The sequence below is a fragment of the Cinclus cinclus genome, chromosome 3 (genome assembly GCF_963662255.1).
Source record: "Cinclus cinclus chromosome 3, bCinCin1.1, whole genome shotgun sequence".
Taxonomy (NCBI): Eukaryota; Metazoa; Chordata; class Aves; order Passeriformes; family Cinclidae; genus Cinclus; species Cinclus cinclus.
The window spans coordinates 19,782,273-19,803,032 of record NC_085048.1 but is presented as its reverse complement, the minus strand read 5'-3'; the positions used below and the strand labels follow the sequence as shown (position 1 = coordinate 19,803,032).

The window sequence follows — 20,760 nt, the reverse complement described above, 5'->3', positions numbered from 1 at the left end:
GCCTTAGCTATAAGAAAGGCATGAACCATTTACTTCTAACTTGTTGGATTACTACAGTTTCTCAATTTCTATTAACAAACAGCACACATGTCAACTTGCCTTAAGACAAGCGAACAGAACAGACTACAAAGAAGACTAGAGATACAAAATGAAAGCATTTTGGAAGTCAGAGGCAGAAGAGAGCAGGATAATTTCTGAAGACTACAGAAAGTTCCTCCTCATTTATAAATGAGGAGATCTGCAGAGGTGACAGATGAGAGCACTGAGAAACTTTTCATTAAGACTACACACCTCTGTGAACTGTAGCGGGGTAAGCTACAGCACAGCTCCTACACAAACTAAAGCTGGAGCCCACAGTGCCAGGTGGCAGAGGCCCAGCAGGATGAGGCAGTGTCAGAGCACGGGCAGCTGCCAGCCCCAGGGAGCAGACCTGCCCTGTCACAAGGTGGTGGCAGCACAGCAGCCCTGCACCTGCAGGCTCACACTTCTGTCTGTTTCATTCACCGTGCTTATAGACCAGACTTTCCATAGAGTCATCTGGTACAAACACTGCTGGGGCTGTCCTCTGCTGAGGAATGAGTATGTGATCACTACAGAGGCAAGATTTCACAGGGGCTACTTCAGCCAGCGTAAAACAGCTCCAAGGGAAGTGTCACACTGGAAGGAAACAAGCACAGCAGTAACTGCACTGTCTCAGAAGTGTCTGGCATGTGGTTGCCTGGCACATGAAAACTACTGAAACCAGGTTTCTCATTTCTCCTTTCTATTCTAAAAGCAGCTCATTTATTCAGATAACCAGCTCACACAGAAAGGACAATTTCAAAATGTCATAGAAAGACAATAGATAAAGTGCTCGTATGACTTTACAGCAAGCAGTATCTTACAGCATTTCTTCCAGGAGTAAGCCAGACGGATTTAAAAAAAATTGTCTGCTTATCATCAGAAGTTTCCACCATAAAACCCTGGAACAGTGCATACCACATGCTTTGAACACAGTCACATGAGGAGAATCCAGATGCTGAAGTAATTATCTTTTTTTTAACAAAAGCAACTGCGCTAATAAATAAATCTGTAGAATTGCTACTTGAGTTGATACACCTCAAAAATGTCTTTTAGATTTTTATTTCTTCAGCTGTAGAAAATTTATTTTGGAACTAAAAATTGGGGCTTTTTCCCCATGTCTATCTGAAAAACTAGAGAATTTTTTTAAACTTATTTGAGAGTGAAAACCAATTCTATCTATACATCTCTACTACAAAGCAGCAGTACAGACACTGTAGCAGTTTTCATTAGAGACAAGCTATTAAAAACTTAGAAAATTAAGTTGATGCCAATGAGTTAATTTCACATTACTACTTTATTAAAAAAAAAACAAGCCAAACTGTTTAAAATGTACTTGAAACGTGGTTCACTTACAAATTCTCATGCAATATTCAACATAACTCCCCTCCCCCAAATATTAATTAATATGATTTAATAATATACCTTGTTCATCTGAAGATTTTTCAACTGTTGTTGCCACAGAAGGATAGTTTCCAATCGGCAAATCCAAATGTTGATGTTGCCTACCAACACAGATTTTCCTACTCCCCTAATCAGTATACAGAGAGTAGAACTCAGATCCTGCAGAAGGTCTTTGATCAATCGTGGGTTATATTGGTCTTCCATAACTGGAAAACAAAACAAACCAAATACAATTTTGGTTGACAGAGTAAATCAAGCTAATCAACACTTTTTTTTACATGACTTAATTACAACTCAATTGTTTGTGTACAAATAAGTGCCCTAATTCCCACCACAACCTTCACTGGTGCTATTCCTTATGCACAAGATCAGTAATAAACAATTTCACAGGCAAATTTGATGCAAAAATTCATGCTATGCATTTAATAAACATAATGCTAAACAAGTAGTTATAAATCAAATTTCTTCAGTTCAAAGCAGGCAGTATAACATCTCCATTTAGTGTGGTTACCAGAAAAAAAAAAAATCAATATAATGTAATGGCTTTTTCTTAAAATAATCAAAATGCATGTTTTTTCAATCTCAATACATCATGCAGACTTAAACCCAAACATTTTATTAACCTAAAAGCTTTCATATTTTTTGAAGAGTATAATTTAACAGTAACCAATAGTTTTTTTAATAGAATCTAAATGTATCTAAATGTCACTTAATTGTACCAATCTGTTTCAATAGACTTTATTCAATAACTAAGAGAAGATAACTTACTGCAATCATGAGATGGGAAGTATCAAACCTGGCACTAATTAAGTATGCTATTGCTATGTCTTACAATGTAAAAATGGTAATAAAACTAACAACAACAACAAAAAAATCAGTTGATATCTTAGTTACAGCAATTAAATCTGAACAGTCAGATTACAAATTCTTAGGTCTTACCCTTCTGTACAATTTTGTCCAAAATGTTAAAGTAGTTCTTCTGTGCTGCACCACTCAATGAAGTTAACTGGGATTTTGCAATTAACTGCAAAAGCTATGACAAAAAATTAAAAGTCAGAGGAATGACAGAAGTAAAGGATGGTTTTAAATGCACACTCAGTGCACCCATACTCACCTACAACAGCCTGCATTGGCATTTTGTGAAAATTTAACTACAAAGTTTAGAAGACAAAGTAAGACATGTGGAAAGCTTTAAGCATTCCCACTGGCATCCCATTAATAATTTCTGAAGGATTTACACTCTCAAAATACTGCACAAATACCTTTCTCTAACAGAGCAGATGACAGACTTTATGAGCTGTAATGAAGCAACAGAGAGTCTGTTTTGGGGGCTCACAAATACAAATGTGCACTTGGATATGGCTGGGTCCTGAGGTCCCTAATAGATTTGGTAGCCAGGAGCATCACTCTGAACTGATACCAGCTACCAGAATTACAGCTTCTGGGTCAAAGTATCATACTTGTCACACTGAAGTGTGATAGATTTAGTGCACTACTTTCTACTCATGGAGAGGAAATATCCTGTTTTGCTTAAATCAGGGAAAAAACAATTTCTGTACTAGACCTACATTCAGGTCCCTGGTAGAACAAACCACAGCAATCTAATAATGAGCAGTGTACAAACCATATCAGTACCTTTCCCTTAACTATTATAGTAAGAATCTCCTAGTTGTCCACACATCTGCTCTGAAACCATAGTAAGGAAAAAAGTGACAAGAATGGTGGCAATGATTTAGGGAAAAATAATCAAAACACCTTAAGTTCTTGCCACACATGATGCCAAGCTATAGCTTCTAGAGGTAGCCCTTGCTCCATTCTGGCACACTGGGGCTTTTTACATTTCAGATTAAGTTTCGTAGCTGATAAGAACCATTAGCTCTTAAAAAACAAAAGGTCTCTTGTTATGAGAGACTTCGATGTTGTGACACCACTGCAATGCTCAGAGGTGTGGTACTCATCTTGGCAATTGCCCTTTATAACAAGAAGCTCAGAACATGTGTTCTCAACGCACTGGAAAGGGAAAGCATGGAGCAGAAAACAGCAATTCCTACAGTGCTCTGGTGTAGGGCAGCATCAAGTGTTGGCCCAGAGGATGAAAAAGACTAAGCTTGTCAAAAATCATATTGTATCTTCAATTCTAAAAGACCCATATGACACCTCATCCAACATTAATTTTCCTCGGGAGGAAGAAAGAATACCTGTTTTGGCTTCTCTGCATGATCTCTGACAAAACATTATATATTATGAAAGAAAGAAATAATTGTCCTCATGTATTTAAATATAAGCAATCTAGACTCAAACTGTATTAATAGATATCATGATTTCTTTGTTGGCTTTTCCAAAGCCTATTAGCTTGATTAATAATATAGAACATGCCTAGAGGTCTCTGGCAGTCTGCCAGTTCAAGCAAGAAGGTACATTTGTCTTGATTAACTAAAAAAAAACCAAAAAAACAGTTATGTCGCTCAGTCTAAAGATCAAATCAAAGAAACAAATTCCACCTGTCTGATTTTAATGAAGATTCCAATTTCAGTGAAAGTTAATATGCAAGGATTAAGACAACTTTAGCAAAAGCAAGGTAGCAGGGAGTAGTACACTGATGCGTGCAGAGCCACCACTCATGCTGTCTACTAGAGATTGTAACTTTGAATGAATCAACTGTTCACTCAGAAACATTTGGACAAAACCCACCCATATAAAATCCAATGTGTCAGAATTTAACAGCTACAAAGTTATCAATACACTGCAGCACCAACAAATACAAAAAACTAACTGACCCTGCCTTCTCCTCATCACTGCCCATCCTAAAGGAGTCCTGGACAGACATAATTATTAACTTTTAATAATGAATGGCATATTTTTAGTTAGTTGGAGAATCATCTTGATGGTCTGGGATCAAAAAAGAGCTAGAGTGGCGTTTGGTCTTTAAAAATAGTATTCTTGATTTTACCTTGCTATCAACAAACAGCCACCACTTCAGGGACACTCATGCAAAGACATGATTAAAATTTTGTATTTGTAAAACAATCCTAAATTTTAAATTTTCAATGACATTCTAAAACATTCAAAGGATTTTCAAAGTCTGTCCACTATCTTAAATTCAACCAGATTTCTTAGTGTATTAGCAGAATAATGGTTTGGATTGCAAAGCCAAATTCTGAATTTTAAAGTACTGCTCCTTTCTCAATGATCTTAAGCCTGGCTGACTAAATCAACGTTTTACATTTCTTGGTGAACAGAAGAAAAACTTGTTCAGGTGCTTATGCTGGACTTTGCACTTTGACTCGATCAATTGTTTTGAGTAACCCAGTTTAGGCCCTGCAGCATCTAAAACAAATGCAAAATTCTAGATGTGCCTTCCTTTTACCTGCTTGCTGCTCAAGTGAGGCACCCAAGGTTGACACCATTTATACCAAATCACCTTTTGTTAAGTGCTTTGGTTTTCTTCTTCCTACTGTTCATGGGTGAAAAGTCTTGAGAGGGATCAAGGCTCTTGATTCTACTCCCAAAACAGCATTAAAAAGTAATGTTCTAAACCACAACACATACATATACCAAAAAACCCCCAATCCCTGCAAGGGGAACATACCAGGCAAGTACCCTAACCATTAGCCTGGAAGCAAATCCTTTTTAATTTGTTCCCACATCCCTTGTTTTCCTGAAAGTACAATACATTGCCTCAGCTTCACAGGGTTAGATAGAATGTGTTTTCTTTCCAAATAGTCCAGAGCCTAGTGGTAGGGGTGTTCTCCTGGTAGGTTTATTTGATTTTTGTGTCTTTTCAAGTTCTGGATGCATTCCAAGAAATACATTGCTTGTAATTGTATTTCTTATATTGTATCAGCCTCACCACTGAGCAGAACTCTAGTCCTGATATGACTCACATTCTGAGCTTCTCTAGGAGTTGGGACAAGCACTTTACTACCTCAAGTTAGATAATAAAACAAACCTGGGGTTAGAAAGATCAGTACCCCAAAACAGGCGTTTCCAAGTGGGCAGCTGGTGAGGCATTGAGGTAATTAAGGCTGGAGTCTCAAGTTTTAAGGACTGTTAACAAAGATCAGTGCATAGATATCTTGTCCTTGATTTAAAACAAACAAACAAACAAACACAAAAAACTGCAACAGATCACAGGACTGGTAAGAAGTGGCAGAAAATACAGAAATAGCAAAAGTTTTACACATCAAGTATTCTTCCGGAAATTGTTATTTGAAACATATTTGAGATGCAGCAAAGTACATTTAAGATTAATAACGCTTTGCTATATTTGGTTGTATAGAGATTATTTTACCTTTAAAGAGAGCTTATTTCCCAGACAGATGAACAACAGTTGAAACTACCATCAATGTTTCCCTCTAAATGACTGGCCATCCTCTGAAAGCTACAGGCTTTTCAGACAGCCATATAATGAGTTCTCACCAAATAAAATTTACTCAGTTTAAAGTTGCTCCTTGCATTATAAACTACGTATAATCAGTGTATTTATACAATTACAAATCATCATCTGTTCAGTGCCCAAATATTCCTTTTGTGCACACAGGCACATCAACAAATGTATTTTTAAAATATGCATATAAAGAGCTTACTTTGACCACATAATTGAACCTCCTGATGTCCTGAATCGCACTTGAAAAGTCCAAGCGGTTAAAGGCTTCTCCCAAGGTGCAATAACCATGTCTCTGAGAAGGGGAAAAAATACACTTTAAACAGAAAGAAACAAAGACAAAATTGAGCAAAACATTCAGAAAAACACTCTGACAGGCAGCTGATGCTAATGGATACCATGCTCCCTGGAAATATAGTGCCTCTGGACTGAAGAGTTATTTGTTCTATGAGAAATTAAATGAAACTGGATACACTATTAGTAATTATAGGTATGTAGGCAAGGCCTTTCAATTCATACTAAGTGTAATCTGGCATCACTGGTATTTGATTTCCCTGGGAATCTACTCCACTCTTGCATGGCCACAATGCTGGCTTTCCCTCATGGCTATCACACACTTGCCACGTACAAGGAAGAACTTGCTTGTACAGCTGTCTGAGCCTACAATTCTGAGAATTATCTGGTTCACACTTGAGGGTGAGAACATAACTAGATGCTTCTGGGATCAGAAGATCAAATGGTCTCAACATCTAGAATTTATTTTCCAGGTGCTAGAAGCTTAGGCACTTCTTATTTTATTTTTTATTTTTTTTTACACACCAAGAGCAAGAGTAACTGCTTTTTCTTTTGGTACTTCTCCACATCCTAATGAGAAAATGGAAGTTTCAGAGGATGTCGAGAACAACTTAAGGTGGTAGTAGCAGCCCAAAATGACATGGGATTATGTACACTCAGTACATTTAGAGCCACAAAACCATACTGGAGCCCAGGACCAAATATACTGAGGGTAGGAAAATCTATAATTGGTAAAAGTCTTGCAGAGTAGTGTGCTACTATGGTTTTATCAGCCCAGGGAATGAGTGGGATAAATAATTATTTAAATCTCATTCCTAGACAGACTTCCTTGGTAAATTATGGGATGGGGAAAAATTTTGAAGTACAAATAATGTTCCTTTCTGTGACCCAGTGAATACTTTCCCTGCATGTACCCCAGTGGAACAGGACAGTTAAGAATTCACTGCAGAGTGGTGGTGATAATTACTGCCTGTTGGTTAACAACAAAATTCAGCATTGTACTGCTTGCTCATTCAGCTGATATTCCTCAGACCCAAGCACACTGCACATTTCATAATATGCACACCTTGTTAGCTAATAGGAGTGAATTAACACATACAGCAAACAAAACTTTTGTTGAAATTTAAATATTTGTGGCTGTTCTCTGGCTAAATAGTTATCATTAGGTCATGCTTAAAACACTAACGTAAGAGACATTTCCCTGAACAGATTTTTGTGAAACAACAGCTCTACCTTTCTCAGTGTACCATCATGACAAAATTACTCAAAAAACATCTCCAATTTAGTTTCAGCCACACACATGCAAAAGTTTTGGTTTTCTTGAATTTCAATGCTCTCCCATAGCATGCTTCCCATGTTCTTTATCAAGACTTTCCTACTTTGCCCTAGACTTTTGTCATTTTGCCCTAAAAACCAGTATCCAGTTTGGGAAAAATGTTTCCTAGTTGTGAGACTGCTATTTCAAACTCAAGAATTATTAGAATCTGTAAGAAAAACAAAAGCCTTTAAATTATATTTTAGATTAGCTTAAATTGTTGCTCTGAATTTTTTGGTTCATGTATTCTTATTCCTTGCTACTTTCTTAATCTACTACTCTAAGCTTTTAAATTTATACAAAGAATTACTTGAAAGATTAGTGTTTAATTCTAACCATCCCTGGTTTCTTTTTTATATTAAACTCAAACCTGAAAGATGAACGGTCAAATATTAGAAGGCAACTAAAATATTTAGTCCACTCTCTGAATGGAAAAGGAACAAAAGTAAATACACATCACTAGTACACAAACTTCTGCACAAGTAGGAGAAAAAAATAATCCATATATACATGGGTTATGAAGGACACCAATGCATGATTTTAGGCTATTTGTATTTTGGCCTCAATGTACTTTGAAACCTCAGCTTAACCTAATCATTCAAAGCATCACAATGACTGGTGACGGTTGTCCCCCTGCTCCTCCCACCCTAATTTGAGATAGCACAAAGGGAAAAAGCATGCTTGAGACTTTTGCAGACCAATCTAAGTAACCTAATCTAGAGGATAAAGCAGAAACAGGGCTGTGAATCTGGTGAAAGGCATTAAAGTACCCTTCAGATGCAGGCAGTCTCTGGGTTACTGGTCTGTAAGGTCTGCAAAGTCTTGCACTATGTCCTTTTATGCAAGCTCTCCTCAATAGCATGCCCTTCCTGAGTAAAAAGCTCTGTATTGTCTCTCTCAGCTCTAAAATGCCAAGCTACTTTTGCCTGCATGACTACAGTTACCAGCCTCACCTCCTTCCCCTTCTCCTGGCTGCGATTACTTTGTGGATGTAAAATCTCCTCACTTGCATTCGAGCTCCACACATCCCAGCCACAGCAATCAGCACAGGAATGAAACTCACACTTCAAAACAGTTTAATCTCTACAAACAATGGATGTATTTTAATTCTTGACTTTCCGAGAGGTCACCCCAAGAGCTTTCATATTCATTTTACATATACATGATACAGATTACATCCCAAACGGAACGCACGTGGACTTTGTTGAAAATAAAGATCCTCTTTGTAAAGTTTGAAACTGATGTTTTACTTACTTCAAATTTTACACCAACATCCCAAAATACCAGGTGGCTGCCTGCAAGCAGCTTCTTTGGGGATATTTCTCTGGTTTTGCAAATACTTTCAATTTTAGTTCAGAGACAGTGCAGAAAGACAGATGGGCTTGGATAAGTAGAGAACTGTAGGTCTGTCCTTACAAGTTCCCACATCTCTGCCACAAAGACCTACCTAGAAGTCACTTTGCCAGCTGCCTTTGTCTCACTATGTGCAGGTGTCCAGTGCTGCCAATGAGGAGAGTTAGGCATAGCCCATAAGATCACATGCCAAAAAATACTTTTTTCAATATACTATCTGTCAATTAAGAACCACAGAGATTTTAGGAATTGACCCACACCATGCAGACTTACTTCCTTGGTGCTTTCTTTATGAACATAAATCCACTTTTCACGATAAAAACCTAAAATAAAATCAAAATATAAGCATTTTAACGTTCCACATTAGTTAATACCTTCCAGAAAAACTCAACTAAACATACAATTTTCAGTACAATGCTTCACAAATTAGCAGAACAGGTTTAATTAAGGAAGTTTATAAAGGCTGGAAAACATAACTAAAACTTTTCATAAATTATGGATTAAAATAATAGAAAAGTCACATAAATGTTTTTTTAAAACAACAAGAGTTGATACACAATTGACAAATGAATGGCAACTTCTGTCAGCTGTGACTAATCACTGACATAAAAGTGGTCCTACATAATCCCTGATCTTTTTTTTTTTATACAACAGACTCCTTAGCATGTAAAAGTACAGCAGATATAGACAATGCTTTTGTTCCTGACCACTTCACCCCTTTAATTTATTTCCTTCTGTACAGGTGCCTGCTCTACACTGACTTAGTTCACCTAACTGCAGAGGACTGCAGGGAAGTCAATGACAACAGGAGTAACAAAGGCAACCAGGTTGACTTTCAGTTTTTACAAGTCTCCCATGTTGTCAAATGAAACATACATCCCCTTGAATCTTCTGAAATACCTGAAACTCAGACGGGCCTGGAGAAGCCTGCTGCTTTCTGCAGCACCATCTCTCTTAACAGTTTTGGGGATATACAAATAACAGATCATTTCAAGACTAAAGCATTAGAAATGCCAAGTAGTTACTAACCAAAACCTTTTTTACCTACTCTACCAAATTCTGTGCTTCAGTAAGTTACTTGCTGTCATACACATTTGCAGTCCAAAGTACAAGTGATCTTTTACAAATGAGAACTGATAAAATTACTTTCATATTTAATTTGTTAAAAGGGACTTCTCTCCAAGAAATTCATTACTGGTAAAATCTTTATCCAGAGATATGGTTATTATGACAAAATATATTTATGAGCTGATTCTGGAGTTATGTAATTTCAAGAAATTTATATTTGTTTGATTTAAACAAAAACACACCATCATCTGCTTTGGGAACCAGAAGGTCCCATAAGCATCCAGAAGAATTTAATCTAAAGCTAGTCCACAAAACATAACCATGGTTAGTATCAGAAGACACCTAATACTCAGGAATTACTGTTCTTAAATGAATTACCTTTAGGTCTTTGAAAAAATAAATCCAACAGTTTCAATTAAGACATATCACTTTTGACATCAGAATTTGTTTCCAATACAGAAATAGACATAATTTGGAAGGCTACTCTATAAGTGACTATAACATGGCCATTATAACATTTCTATGAACATACACAAGTCTTCTAAAATAAATTAAAATATCCAGCCTTACATTGTGAATCTGTGTTATTCCGAAAATGATCTTTTTTCCTTTTCTTGGCTGCAAACTCACAGTCTTCAGTACTGAACACTTCTTCATTCTCATCATCTCCAGTTATGATACTGAAATAAAAACATCTAATTAGAATAGCAGTAATTAAATATTTAAGATGCATACATCTTACATATTTCTGCATTAAAGGCTACCAGCTGACAAAAAAGGAAATAATATTCTTAATTAAGATACTCTACCTCATTGTATATAGCAACACATATCTGGAGAGAAGCTGAAGCAGTCTTCTTTTCTCCCTAGAGGGGTTGAGTTTTGTGCCAAAGTGATTAAATACACAAAAGTATCTTCCTAAGAGCTATCTTGTAAGTCATTACTGACATTCAGCTAGACAACTTTAAAACTCTGCAAATTCTGTTGTACAAAAATCCATTATTTGAAGTGGACCAAGCCTTAGCTGCACACAGGTAAAAACTCTGTGAAGAATTACTGCCCATCCTTGCATGGGCAGAAAGCAAGCAAAGAACATCTCTCACTACTGACACCTCTGGGGCACAGGAAGTCTTTTTAAAGAAACTCTTGATTCACAGCTCTGCACATACTCTAGGTGTCATGACACTGTTTTACCCATGATTTGTACAGCATCACGAGCCAAGTGATCTGTCTCTTCCAGAGACTTAACTCTACCTTATGTCACTTCTACAGTTAACTATGTAACACATCACTGAGGACTACACCAAATGCTTACCTATACTGAACATAATAGCGTGAAAATTAAAAAATACACAAAAATTATTGAAAAGAGTCTTTAACAAGCTAACATTTCTAAAATCTATAAGCATTTAAAAACTGTGCTACAGGAAACCTACACAGCTTCACAAAATTTTTTCCAGTTTTGCAGATAACTATAAGGACCAGCAATAAAGATAAGAATGGGTGTTCTCTTTTCTAGCACTGATAAGAAAGATACTTCATATGAAGACTACAGTCTTGCACAGATAAGAAGAATAATGAAGGATATATGGTAATGAAGTTTTACTGGGACGTGTTTTAACTTCTACATTACTGCTCTTTGGCAACAAAGGTATATATGAAACTCCTCACGTTCATTACTTCTTTTAATCTAAATTGCTTTTTATCACTGCCAGTTTGAACTTCAGATTAAAGTAACTGAACACTGCAAACTGAAGAGCAGAGGGTTTTTTTTCCCAAAATCACCTTTATCTGGGCATTAAATGGCAAAAATCAAATTATTTTAGTCTATAGCTACTAGCTTACAGTTAAAATTTTCAGGTTTGAACCATCTGTTAAACAACACTAAATTTTTTGGCTTTTGAATTGTTCTAATCAGTACATGAAAGCTCAGCTTAAAGATACACAAGTCACGATGATTTAGAAAAAGAGAGTTGGGTTCATCTTAGCTTTTTCTTCAGGACTTAAACCTAACATACCTCTGCACTCAGAGAGTGCTCAGTCCAAGGTGATGGCCTTAGTTCAGTTCTTAATATTTTTAAAGCAGAGGACAAAGACTCCACATCTTAAATATTCTATGCAACAGTGCCAAGTATCACATCTGGTCAAGCAGCAAAAGAGTTCAGAGGGAAGAAACCAGCAAGAGACAAAAGCAAAGCAACTGACAAAAGCAAAACAAAAATCAACACAAGATATTTGATTATGTAACATTCCAATCCATCAGTTTGGGTTGTCTTTTTTTTTCCCCCAAAGCTATCACAGAAGAAATCTCCAACCTCACTAAAATTCATTTAATTATGATTTAACATATTGGCTGCATCATCACATCATGGAAGAAGCTATGGCAGAAGCTGAAAAGCTGCTACAGAAACAGAAATTGAGCCTAAAGCTCCCAGAGCTTTATCACCCTAACAACAGATACAAGACTAGGGAGAGGTCCTGATACTCTGCAACGTAACCCAAGCAGCACAGGTCTCTCATTCCCCTTGACCCAGGGCAAGCAATGGGGAAAGGATGGGAGGCCACATTCCTGAAGGCCTGCTTAGAAGAAGGTTAACATGTAAAGATTCCTTCTTTTGTTCCTGGATCAAAGTGTCTCCCTAGAAAGTAAATTAGACCAGTAACATACCTAAAGTCATTTGAAACCCACTCCTGACACCCCATATGATACACTTCCTCAAGTATCACATAAATAAATAACTAAGGCAGCTTAAAGAGTCAATAAACATAAGGAATTTTAAAGATGAAGATAGTTATTTCAAACATCTTTGTCTAGTATTCAAATTTTCCTGTGACACTACTGGAATTCCTCAACCCTCTTTAGAGAAAAGCCAAATTGGACTGTTAGCCCTGAGGATCTTCTGATACAAGGCTTTATTTCCTCATGTTCTGTACCACCCCACATAGAGAGGCTTTCCCTACTCATCTCTAAACAAAACCATTTTTCTTGACCAACCTTTAGTTGGAAAGAAAGCAAGGGTCCCACAGACATCAGAATGGGACAGAAATACAGAGCTACCCAGTGACTGCTAGCATTCCTTCCAGAAATCTGCAGAGTTGCTTGACAAGTAATAAAGCTGCTCTACTGTTCCAAAAGCAACCCCTGCCCCCTCAAACACCAAGCTAAGATAGAAGAAACCAAATCAAGTGCTGCACGTGCCATATGGTATAACAGAAGCCTTAATTTAATGTTTTTATTATAATACTGCATGTGACATTTGAGTGCACCTGACAGGATTTAAATACATACATAATACTGCCAATTTACAGCTATTCTTACTCTCGTCTTGATGACGCACTTCATAAAAAAATATTCCAAAGCTTTTAAAAGCAAAGTACCTGGTGTCCTTACAACTATAATATCTTAGATAAATCATGTAACAGTATCAGTTTTTACAAAAAAAGTAATTTCATAGCGGTATTTAAATAACTTCTTGGATATGATACTTACAATGATGGAAAAAGTGACAGGGCTATCTGACCTCCAACTATTTTGCCTCATCATCTTGCTTCTTTTCATAAGGCCCTCAAGTCATGAAATTATATACAGAGACACACTGAGTATTTTAGAAGTGACTCTCACAGTTTGACTGTGGAAAATCCTGAGCTAAGTGCATGCACCGAATGATTCTGTCATTTGACAAATATATTGTAATGTTATCTATTAATAGATTCAAATCAAAGGACTTCTCTCCAGTGTCAAGATCACTCTTGTGAACACTGTACCTCACAAAATTAGACAAGAGACACTGCAGACTGAAATGACTACCCGGCCAGGCCAGGTAGTTCATATGAACTTAACACACAAAAAAGGAAATATCACCATAATGAAAAATCTTATTAGTCTAATTCTTTCTTTTACCTCAAAAGGAACATATAAGACAGCTTTACTCCTAAGTTGCAGGCTACTGAAAGCCACTTGTGTGCAATTCTGTAAGGCAGTTCCACCCCAACAAGCTTCTCTCCACCACCAAACTTCAAGAACACAGTGACACAGCACTGGAAGTGTCTATCTTTGATTGAATTTACAATCTGTCACGGCCAGCATTCATACCACAGAATGCACAAAGCCCAAGCCACACTTCCAGCTACTAGATACTTTCAACACAAGGCACTCTTATGCAAATAAATAAGACCTACCGAAGTGATGGTCGCAGTTTTTTTTCTAGCTTAGTTTCTATAAAAAGATCTAAAGTGCAAGTATTCAAGTATCATGTCAAATAAATAAAACTGTTCCTGCACAAGTGATTATATTTGTTCAAGCATGGTTACCATTAGGTCCACCAATTTTACTAATTCAGCAGCTGAATTCACCAAAGCATTGGATGACTAATCAAACAAAGTTTGAAATTCTAATTTAATAAGAACACATTATTCAATTTAAGTAATGTATGTGTCTTTAAGGCTTATTTCTGAATCAGTGTGTGATTAGTTCTTTATAATTTCTGAAGAGAAAGTATTTGCAATGGGTAAAGGACAAAGTTTGGCAAGCAACTCTACATTTTCACAGAAAAGAATAGAAGCAACACTAGAAAGGGTTTAATTTAATTACATAGCTTGAATTTATTTCTTTATAAAGGAAAACTGCTATATTTGCTCCCTTAAACACAATGCTAAAGTACTAACTTCAGAAAAGATTCCTACAGAATATTTTAGAGAAAAAGATTACTTCTTGCAATGGATGGAAACGAACAAAACGCTGCTAGAACTGCCACACTGGCATACACCACCGTCCCTATTCACAGGGCAGTTTAAAGAGAGACAAATAGTTATTTTTGTACTGTTTACTATATGTTTCTTCTATGAGGAAGCACTTTATCAAGTCTCATTCTTATTTTAGTGCTACATCATGTTAACAAATCTCCTAAGCCAAGTTATCTTCAATATGCACCATAGTAATTTCCAAATAGCATAAGATGGTACAGAGAACCAGCCAGCAAACATCTTACACTGCTGTACCACAGTGTGAAGCCCTGCCCATGACACAGAAGAACCCCATGCCTGGGTATATGCTGGATAGGAAGCAGTTTTGCAGGAAAGGAGGCAGGAGTCTTATGGATAAGTAGCTGAAAACAGGTCAGCAGTGTGCCCTTGTGTTGTGTTAAGCCAACTGCACCCAGTTTTGAGCTATTGAAAGTGTATCATGCAGACTGAAAGAAGCAAACATCCATCTTTGGAATGAATACTTATCTACAGTGTCTAGTTTGGGGCTCCCCAATACAGTGAAAACACTGTCCCACAGGAACAACCCCAGTGGGGAGTCATCAAAGTACTGGAGAACAAGGGTAAGAGAACTGACCTTGCTTGGTGTTAAGAGCTGGTGGTGGAGGGACATCTGATTGCTCTAAGTTTCTAATATGAAGCTATAAATTAGATGGAGTGAGACTGTAAGGTTGGAGGAGGTGGGCAAGTGGTAATGGACACAATCCGTGATAAGAGAAATTCTTACTAGACTGAGGAGGGCAGGGAGAAATGACAACATAGGACAGTACAACAACAACAAAAAGATAACATTGACAGTAACAGAACTTAAAACAGGAGCCCAGAGAAGAACTTCCATTCTTGGAAAAGCACAAAGCTGAACTGGGCAAGGCCCTGCAAAACACAGTCTCAGCTAGCCTTGCTTTTAGTATGTGTTTCAACCAGATGATGCCCAGGGGTCATTTCCACCCTAAACTGCTCCATAACGTTGTGCAAATAGACATTAACTACCTTTTAGCAGCAGAACTTAACTGGCATACAAAAAGTTCAAGTTACAATTAGAGATCTAAAGTTAAAAGTGCTGTGAAATTACTTTAAAGTAGTGCTGCTATGCCAAGACATACCAACTTGAATTCACTAGCCTGAGTTTGAACAACATATATTTTAGACAGAAGTAAAATTAAGAATCAAAAATTAAGGCCACAGTTTGTGGCTCCAGAAGAGTTCAATTCTAGGGTCTTCCAAGACTACGGAGGAAAAAAAATTAAAAAAAAAAGAAAAAAAAAAGAAAAAAAGAAATCAATCCAGTATTTTTGCTCAAAGAAGCAATAAAAATACCTCACCTTGCTCTTTGGGGAAAAGATACATACACACATTTATACACACACACAATTACAAGCAGAAGTCTTAATGGTATTCACAAAGACTAATAATTCCTTTCATACTTACCAAACACTATTAATTAAGCAACCTATGTTACTTATTTTTGAAGCAATTTGCACAGTTGCTAAATACTTAATAGATTTCCCTTAATTTGCCAATTATATTATTAAAGATATGAAAAGAGAAGATTTTTTTCAAAGGTATTTAAGGCAACTTTTATGTTGGAGGCTTACTGAACATTCTTCCAGACAAAGTTTTGTATCCACAGTGGCCAGACTTTGTGGATAAAAAAGTCCAAATGAGATCAGTGACAGATGAACACAAAAGGAAAAAAGGCATGAAGAAAACAGTATGTTAAGTTTAATAATAATGCTTCACTGCTTGATAACTCCCTTGAAGATTGTTTCACAAATTTAGAAAACTGGTATGTGACTACAGCTAGTCCTAACTTCCCAGTAAATTCCCTCTCTAAACCAGATGAGTTATCATTCACTGGACTAACAACAAAACACTGAATGTTCCCTTTCCTCCTTATGAGCAAATTATGCTGGAATTTATGACCAAGAATGCTATTCCTGATAATTACTTCTTTGTGAAGAAATTTGTTTTGACAAAGCGATTTATATCACACCAGTCCGTGGGCATGTGCCACAAGTATTTACTTTATTTATCTAAGCTCCTTCTCACTTGTCCTACAGGAGCACATACAGTCCTATATTGTGTCAGAGAATGAGCATTAAGCTACCACTGATTGTATATTTGGAGCAAAGGCATTTTATGGCTGCCACAAACTAATCCAACACCCACTCAGCAGAAAGCCTTCATTCACTTCCAGGTAACAGCTCAACATGCCTGTTGCACTGGCAATTTACAAGTGTCACTTTTACCTTTAAACAGGACAGGCATTGGGGGACAGGGTTTGTTTTTTTTTGGTTTTTTAAAAGGTTTTATTATTTTTGAAAGGGTAAGAAGGGTTCTGGCTGCCTCAAATAAGCAACTCACAAAGCAGTGACAAAAGACAGAATCTCTACAGGAGTCTCCTGTCTGCCTAACTAACAAAACACATGACTGCATTTGTATACAGATGACACCAGCTACACAAACAATTGTAATCTGAATGGAAATTAAGTCTTTGAAATTTTAAATTTTGCCTTCCCACCTGTTATTAATTCACGCAGAATCACTTTCTTTTTTAAACTTACACAGTGTGGCTGATAGCATTCAGCTGATTATTCCCATCCTCAAGTGCAGGACTAAAAGGTTCACATCTTTTCCATCCATCTTCTGTTTTAACCCATCTCCATCCAGGGGATCTCCAGTCTTGGCCCAAAAACGGCATGGTTTTGCTATAAGCAGCAAGAAGATATTCTTTGTCTATTATTTATTTTTAAAAGTTTCAAAACTTCCTGTCATTATCTCAGTTTTCTCTTTAGCCTTAAAAAAATAAATATATATATATATATATATATAAATATATATATATATATACACACATACACACCTTGAGCAAAGTTCACTGTAGAGGATCCTTTTGAGAACCAGATTCAGTGTTTTAAGGAGAATTTTTTTTATTCTTTAATCATGTTCTTATTGTCTTTCAGCATTTATTAGATAAAGGTAGATTTCCCTGCTCTTTGGAGAACAAGGAAAAGAATCCTGGTAGTCAAAGAACCGAATGATACCAAAAAAAGAGAAATTATATCAATTACACTATATGTAATCTGCTTTGCCATGATCAAACAGATTACTGATTTTTATATGTGACTAATAAATGGTTTTAAAGAAATTGACAGCTCACAAAAATCAGTGTTGCTCCTTTTGTTTTTTCTAATCCTTACAAATACTGGGTTTATGGTACAATGTGTAGTGATGTTTTGATAAAGGAATTTTACTGTTCCCAAAAATCTTTTTAGGTTGTTACTGAGGGTCACCTCCTATGCCAGCCTATTAAGCAGGTACCAGGACAAAAGGAGACTGCAAAAAAGTCCACTGTGACATGTCTCCAGAAATTCCTACAAATAGATGCAGGTCATCACAGGTATATCACTCAAACAGTGTTCTGCTACCATTTTTCAAAAGTGAGATTCACTTTTGACACATTAAGAATTTGAATTGGGCAGTTTTCTACATTCTGAAGATGATAACCTTGACAGGTTTTATCCTCTTCTTCCCATTCATGACACAAACATATTGCTCCCTAGTTTAACAAGAGATTTCACATGCAAGCTATAGAAGGAAGATAGCATTATCAAACTCTAAACACACGTTAATAAAAAAGAGTAACAGCTTTGGTCCTAACAAATATGCATTTTCTAGTATTTTTTCAACTTGAAAAAATATTAGGCCCCATTGGTAAACATCATCATGAACTTATTTAAACATTTGTGTTCTTGACCAGCATCTGTCCAATATATTTGTTAGAAAAGGATAAAATGCCAGAAGAACAACAGGTTGAGTGAGCCAGCTGGGTTTTTCTTTATTTAAAAGATCTGTATGGCATGTAAAACAAAGTGAATTGCCTAGGCCTTGGGATTGACTAAAGTCCCCTTCCTACTAATAACTCAGCTTTCCACTGCTCCTAATAAGAACCTTTTCCAAGGTTCCCTTCCCCCAGTTGCAACAAACTTTATTCATGCCCATCTGGTTTTCCAATCCTTTTACTGCTTCCTAGGAATAATATGAACCACAACAAGTTGTTTTGTACTCCCTTCATACTGATGTCTTTATCACAGAATAGTTTGGGCTGGAAGGGACCTTAAAGATCATCCGGTTCCAATCTGGGTGATACCTTCCACTAAACCAGGTTGCTCAGAGCCCCCATCCAACCTGGCTTTGAACACTAAAAAGGATGAAATACCCACCACTCCTCTGGGCAACCTGTGCCAGTGCCTCATCACTCTCACTTTTTACTGAAACATAACCTAAACCTACCTTCTTTCAGTTTGATGCCATTCTGCCTTGTTCTGTCACTACATGCCCTTGTAAGTCTTCCTCCAGCTCTCCTGTAGCCCCCTTTTAAAATACTGGAAGACTGCTCCAATGGTCTCCCCAAAGCCTTCTCTTCACCTTGCTAAACAATCCCAATTCTCTCAGTCTGTGTTTGTAGGACAGGTGCTCCAGCCCTCCTCTGGACTCTCTCCAGCAAGTTCACAGCCTTCCTATGGTGGGGATCCCAGAGCTGGATGCAACCCTGGAGGTGGTATATGAGGAGAGCAGAGCAGAGGGGCAGAATAACTCCCTCGATCCACTGGCCACACTACTTTTGGTGCAGCTCACAATACCTTTGGTTTTACTGGGCTGCAAGGGCACATTGCTGACTCATGTCAAGCTCCTTGTCAACCAACAGTCCTGAGTCCCTCTCCTCAAAGCAGTTTTCAATCCATTCTCCAGCCATCCTGTACTTGCGCTTCAGACTGCCATGACCCAGCTGCAGAACCTAGCACTTGGCCTTGTTGAATTTCGTAAGGTTTGCACACACTCATTTCTGTCCTGTCAGGGTCCCTCTGGATGGCATCCCTTCTCTCCAGCTTGTTGAATGCACCACACAATTTGGAGCCATCAAAAACTTGCACAGGATACACTCAATCCCACTGTCCATGTTCCCAGCTAGGATATTAAACAGGCCCATTCCCAATTCCAACCCCTCAAGAATGTCCTGTGGCATTCATCTCCACTTGGACATAGAGCGGTCGACTGCAACTCTTTAAGGATGACCACCCAGCCAGGTCCTTATCTGCCCAGAAGTCCATCTGTCAAATCATGTCTCTCCAGCTTAATGACAAGGAATTTGCATGGGACAGTGTCAGATACTTTCCATAAGTTCAGGCAAATTACACCAGTCATGGTGTGACCCCGTACGACCTCATCCACCAACCTTGGAATCCCACCGTGGAAGGCCAGCAGATCTGTGAGGCAGGATGCGCCCCTAGCGAAGGCACTGAAGCTCCCATCCTTACACAACCTAATGAGATCCCAACACCCTACTGGTCCAGGCAGGCTCCACACGCCTCCCTCCAGACCCTCAGTGCTGCCCACCAGTTCCTCGCCCCAGACCCATCCGGCCACCCTGACTTTTAACACCTCCAGCTCCACATGCCCTTAAAAGCCAGCCCCAGACCCCTCAAATCCACGACTGCCCACACTCAGCCCCAACCCCCCGGGTCAACAGGGCTCACACACACTGCCCCACACGCGCCCTCCCGACCCCTCTGCCGGCCGGGCCCCGCTCACCTCCCCGGAGCCGTCCCCGCCGCTCCCCGCCCGACGCTCCGCCAGGGCCCGCGGCTGTTGCCGGAAGTACCATGGGCCGCGCTGGCCACGCCCCCGCCGCGCTGATTGGCCACCGCCCGCCGCGCTTGTTGCTACCCGGCAGCGCGCGCCGCCATTGGCGCTGCGGGGCGGGGTCGTCTCCTCCCGGCCGCGTCACGTGACAGGCGCCCGGGGGAGTGCACGTGCCAATGTTTTGGTCGGCGGGAGCGGGGCGTGTGGAGCGCGAGGGGCGGGGCGTGAGCCCCTGGGGACACCCCCGGTGTGACCCCGTGTGACCCCTGGGGACACCCCCGGTGTGACCCCGTGTGACCCCCTGGGGACACCCCCGGTGTGACCCCGTGTGACCCCTGGGGACACCCCCGGTGTGACCCCGTGTGACCCCCTGGGTACACCCCCGGTGTGACCCCGTGTGACCACTGGGAATCCTTCTGTGTGACCCCCTGGGGACCCCCTGGTGTGATCCCGTGTGACCACTGGGGATCCTTCCGTG

At 38.7% G+C, this 20,760-nt stretch overlaps 1 protein-coding gene across 5 annotated transcripts in view; it reads right to left on the bottom strand.

Moving 5' to 3' along the window:
• The window catches only part of FBXO25 (F-box protein 25), a 31,182-nt gene extending 10,928 nt beyond the window's left edge, over window positions 1-20,254 (bottom strand). Inside the window, exons 1-8 of one of the 5 annotated variants that reach the window (XM_062488527.1) lie at window positions 17,228-17,343; window positions 15,627-15,629; window positions 13,365-13,390; window positions 10,449-10,544; window positions 9,084-9,133; window positions 6,051-6,143; window positions 2,404-2,497; window positions 1,486-1,670 (exon numbers count right to left, since the gene is read on the bottom strand). In XM_062488527.1, coding sequence (XP_062344511.1) covers window positions 1,486-1,670; window positions 2,404-2,497; window positions 6,051-6,143; window positions 9,084-9,133; window positions 10,449-10,544; window positions 13,365-13,390; window positions 15,627-15,629; window positions 17,228-17,340 — 660 coding nt within the window. In that variant the 5' untranslated portion in view covers window positions 17,341-17,343. Of the gene's footprint in view, window positions 1-1,485; window positions 1,671-2,403; window positions 2,498-6,050; window positions 6,144-9,083; window positions 9,134-10,448; window positions 10,559-13,364; window positions 13,391-15,028; window positions 15,045-15,626; window positions 15,630-17,203; window positions 17,348-20,231 lie in introns of those variants that run through there. The other 4 variants (XM_062488523.1, XM_062488526.1, XM_062488524.1 and 1 more) reach the window with 4 other exon arrangements.
• Window positions 20,255-20,760: the final 506 nt, after the last annotated feature.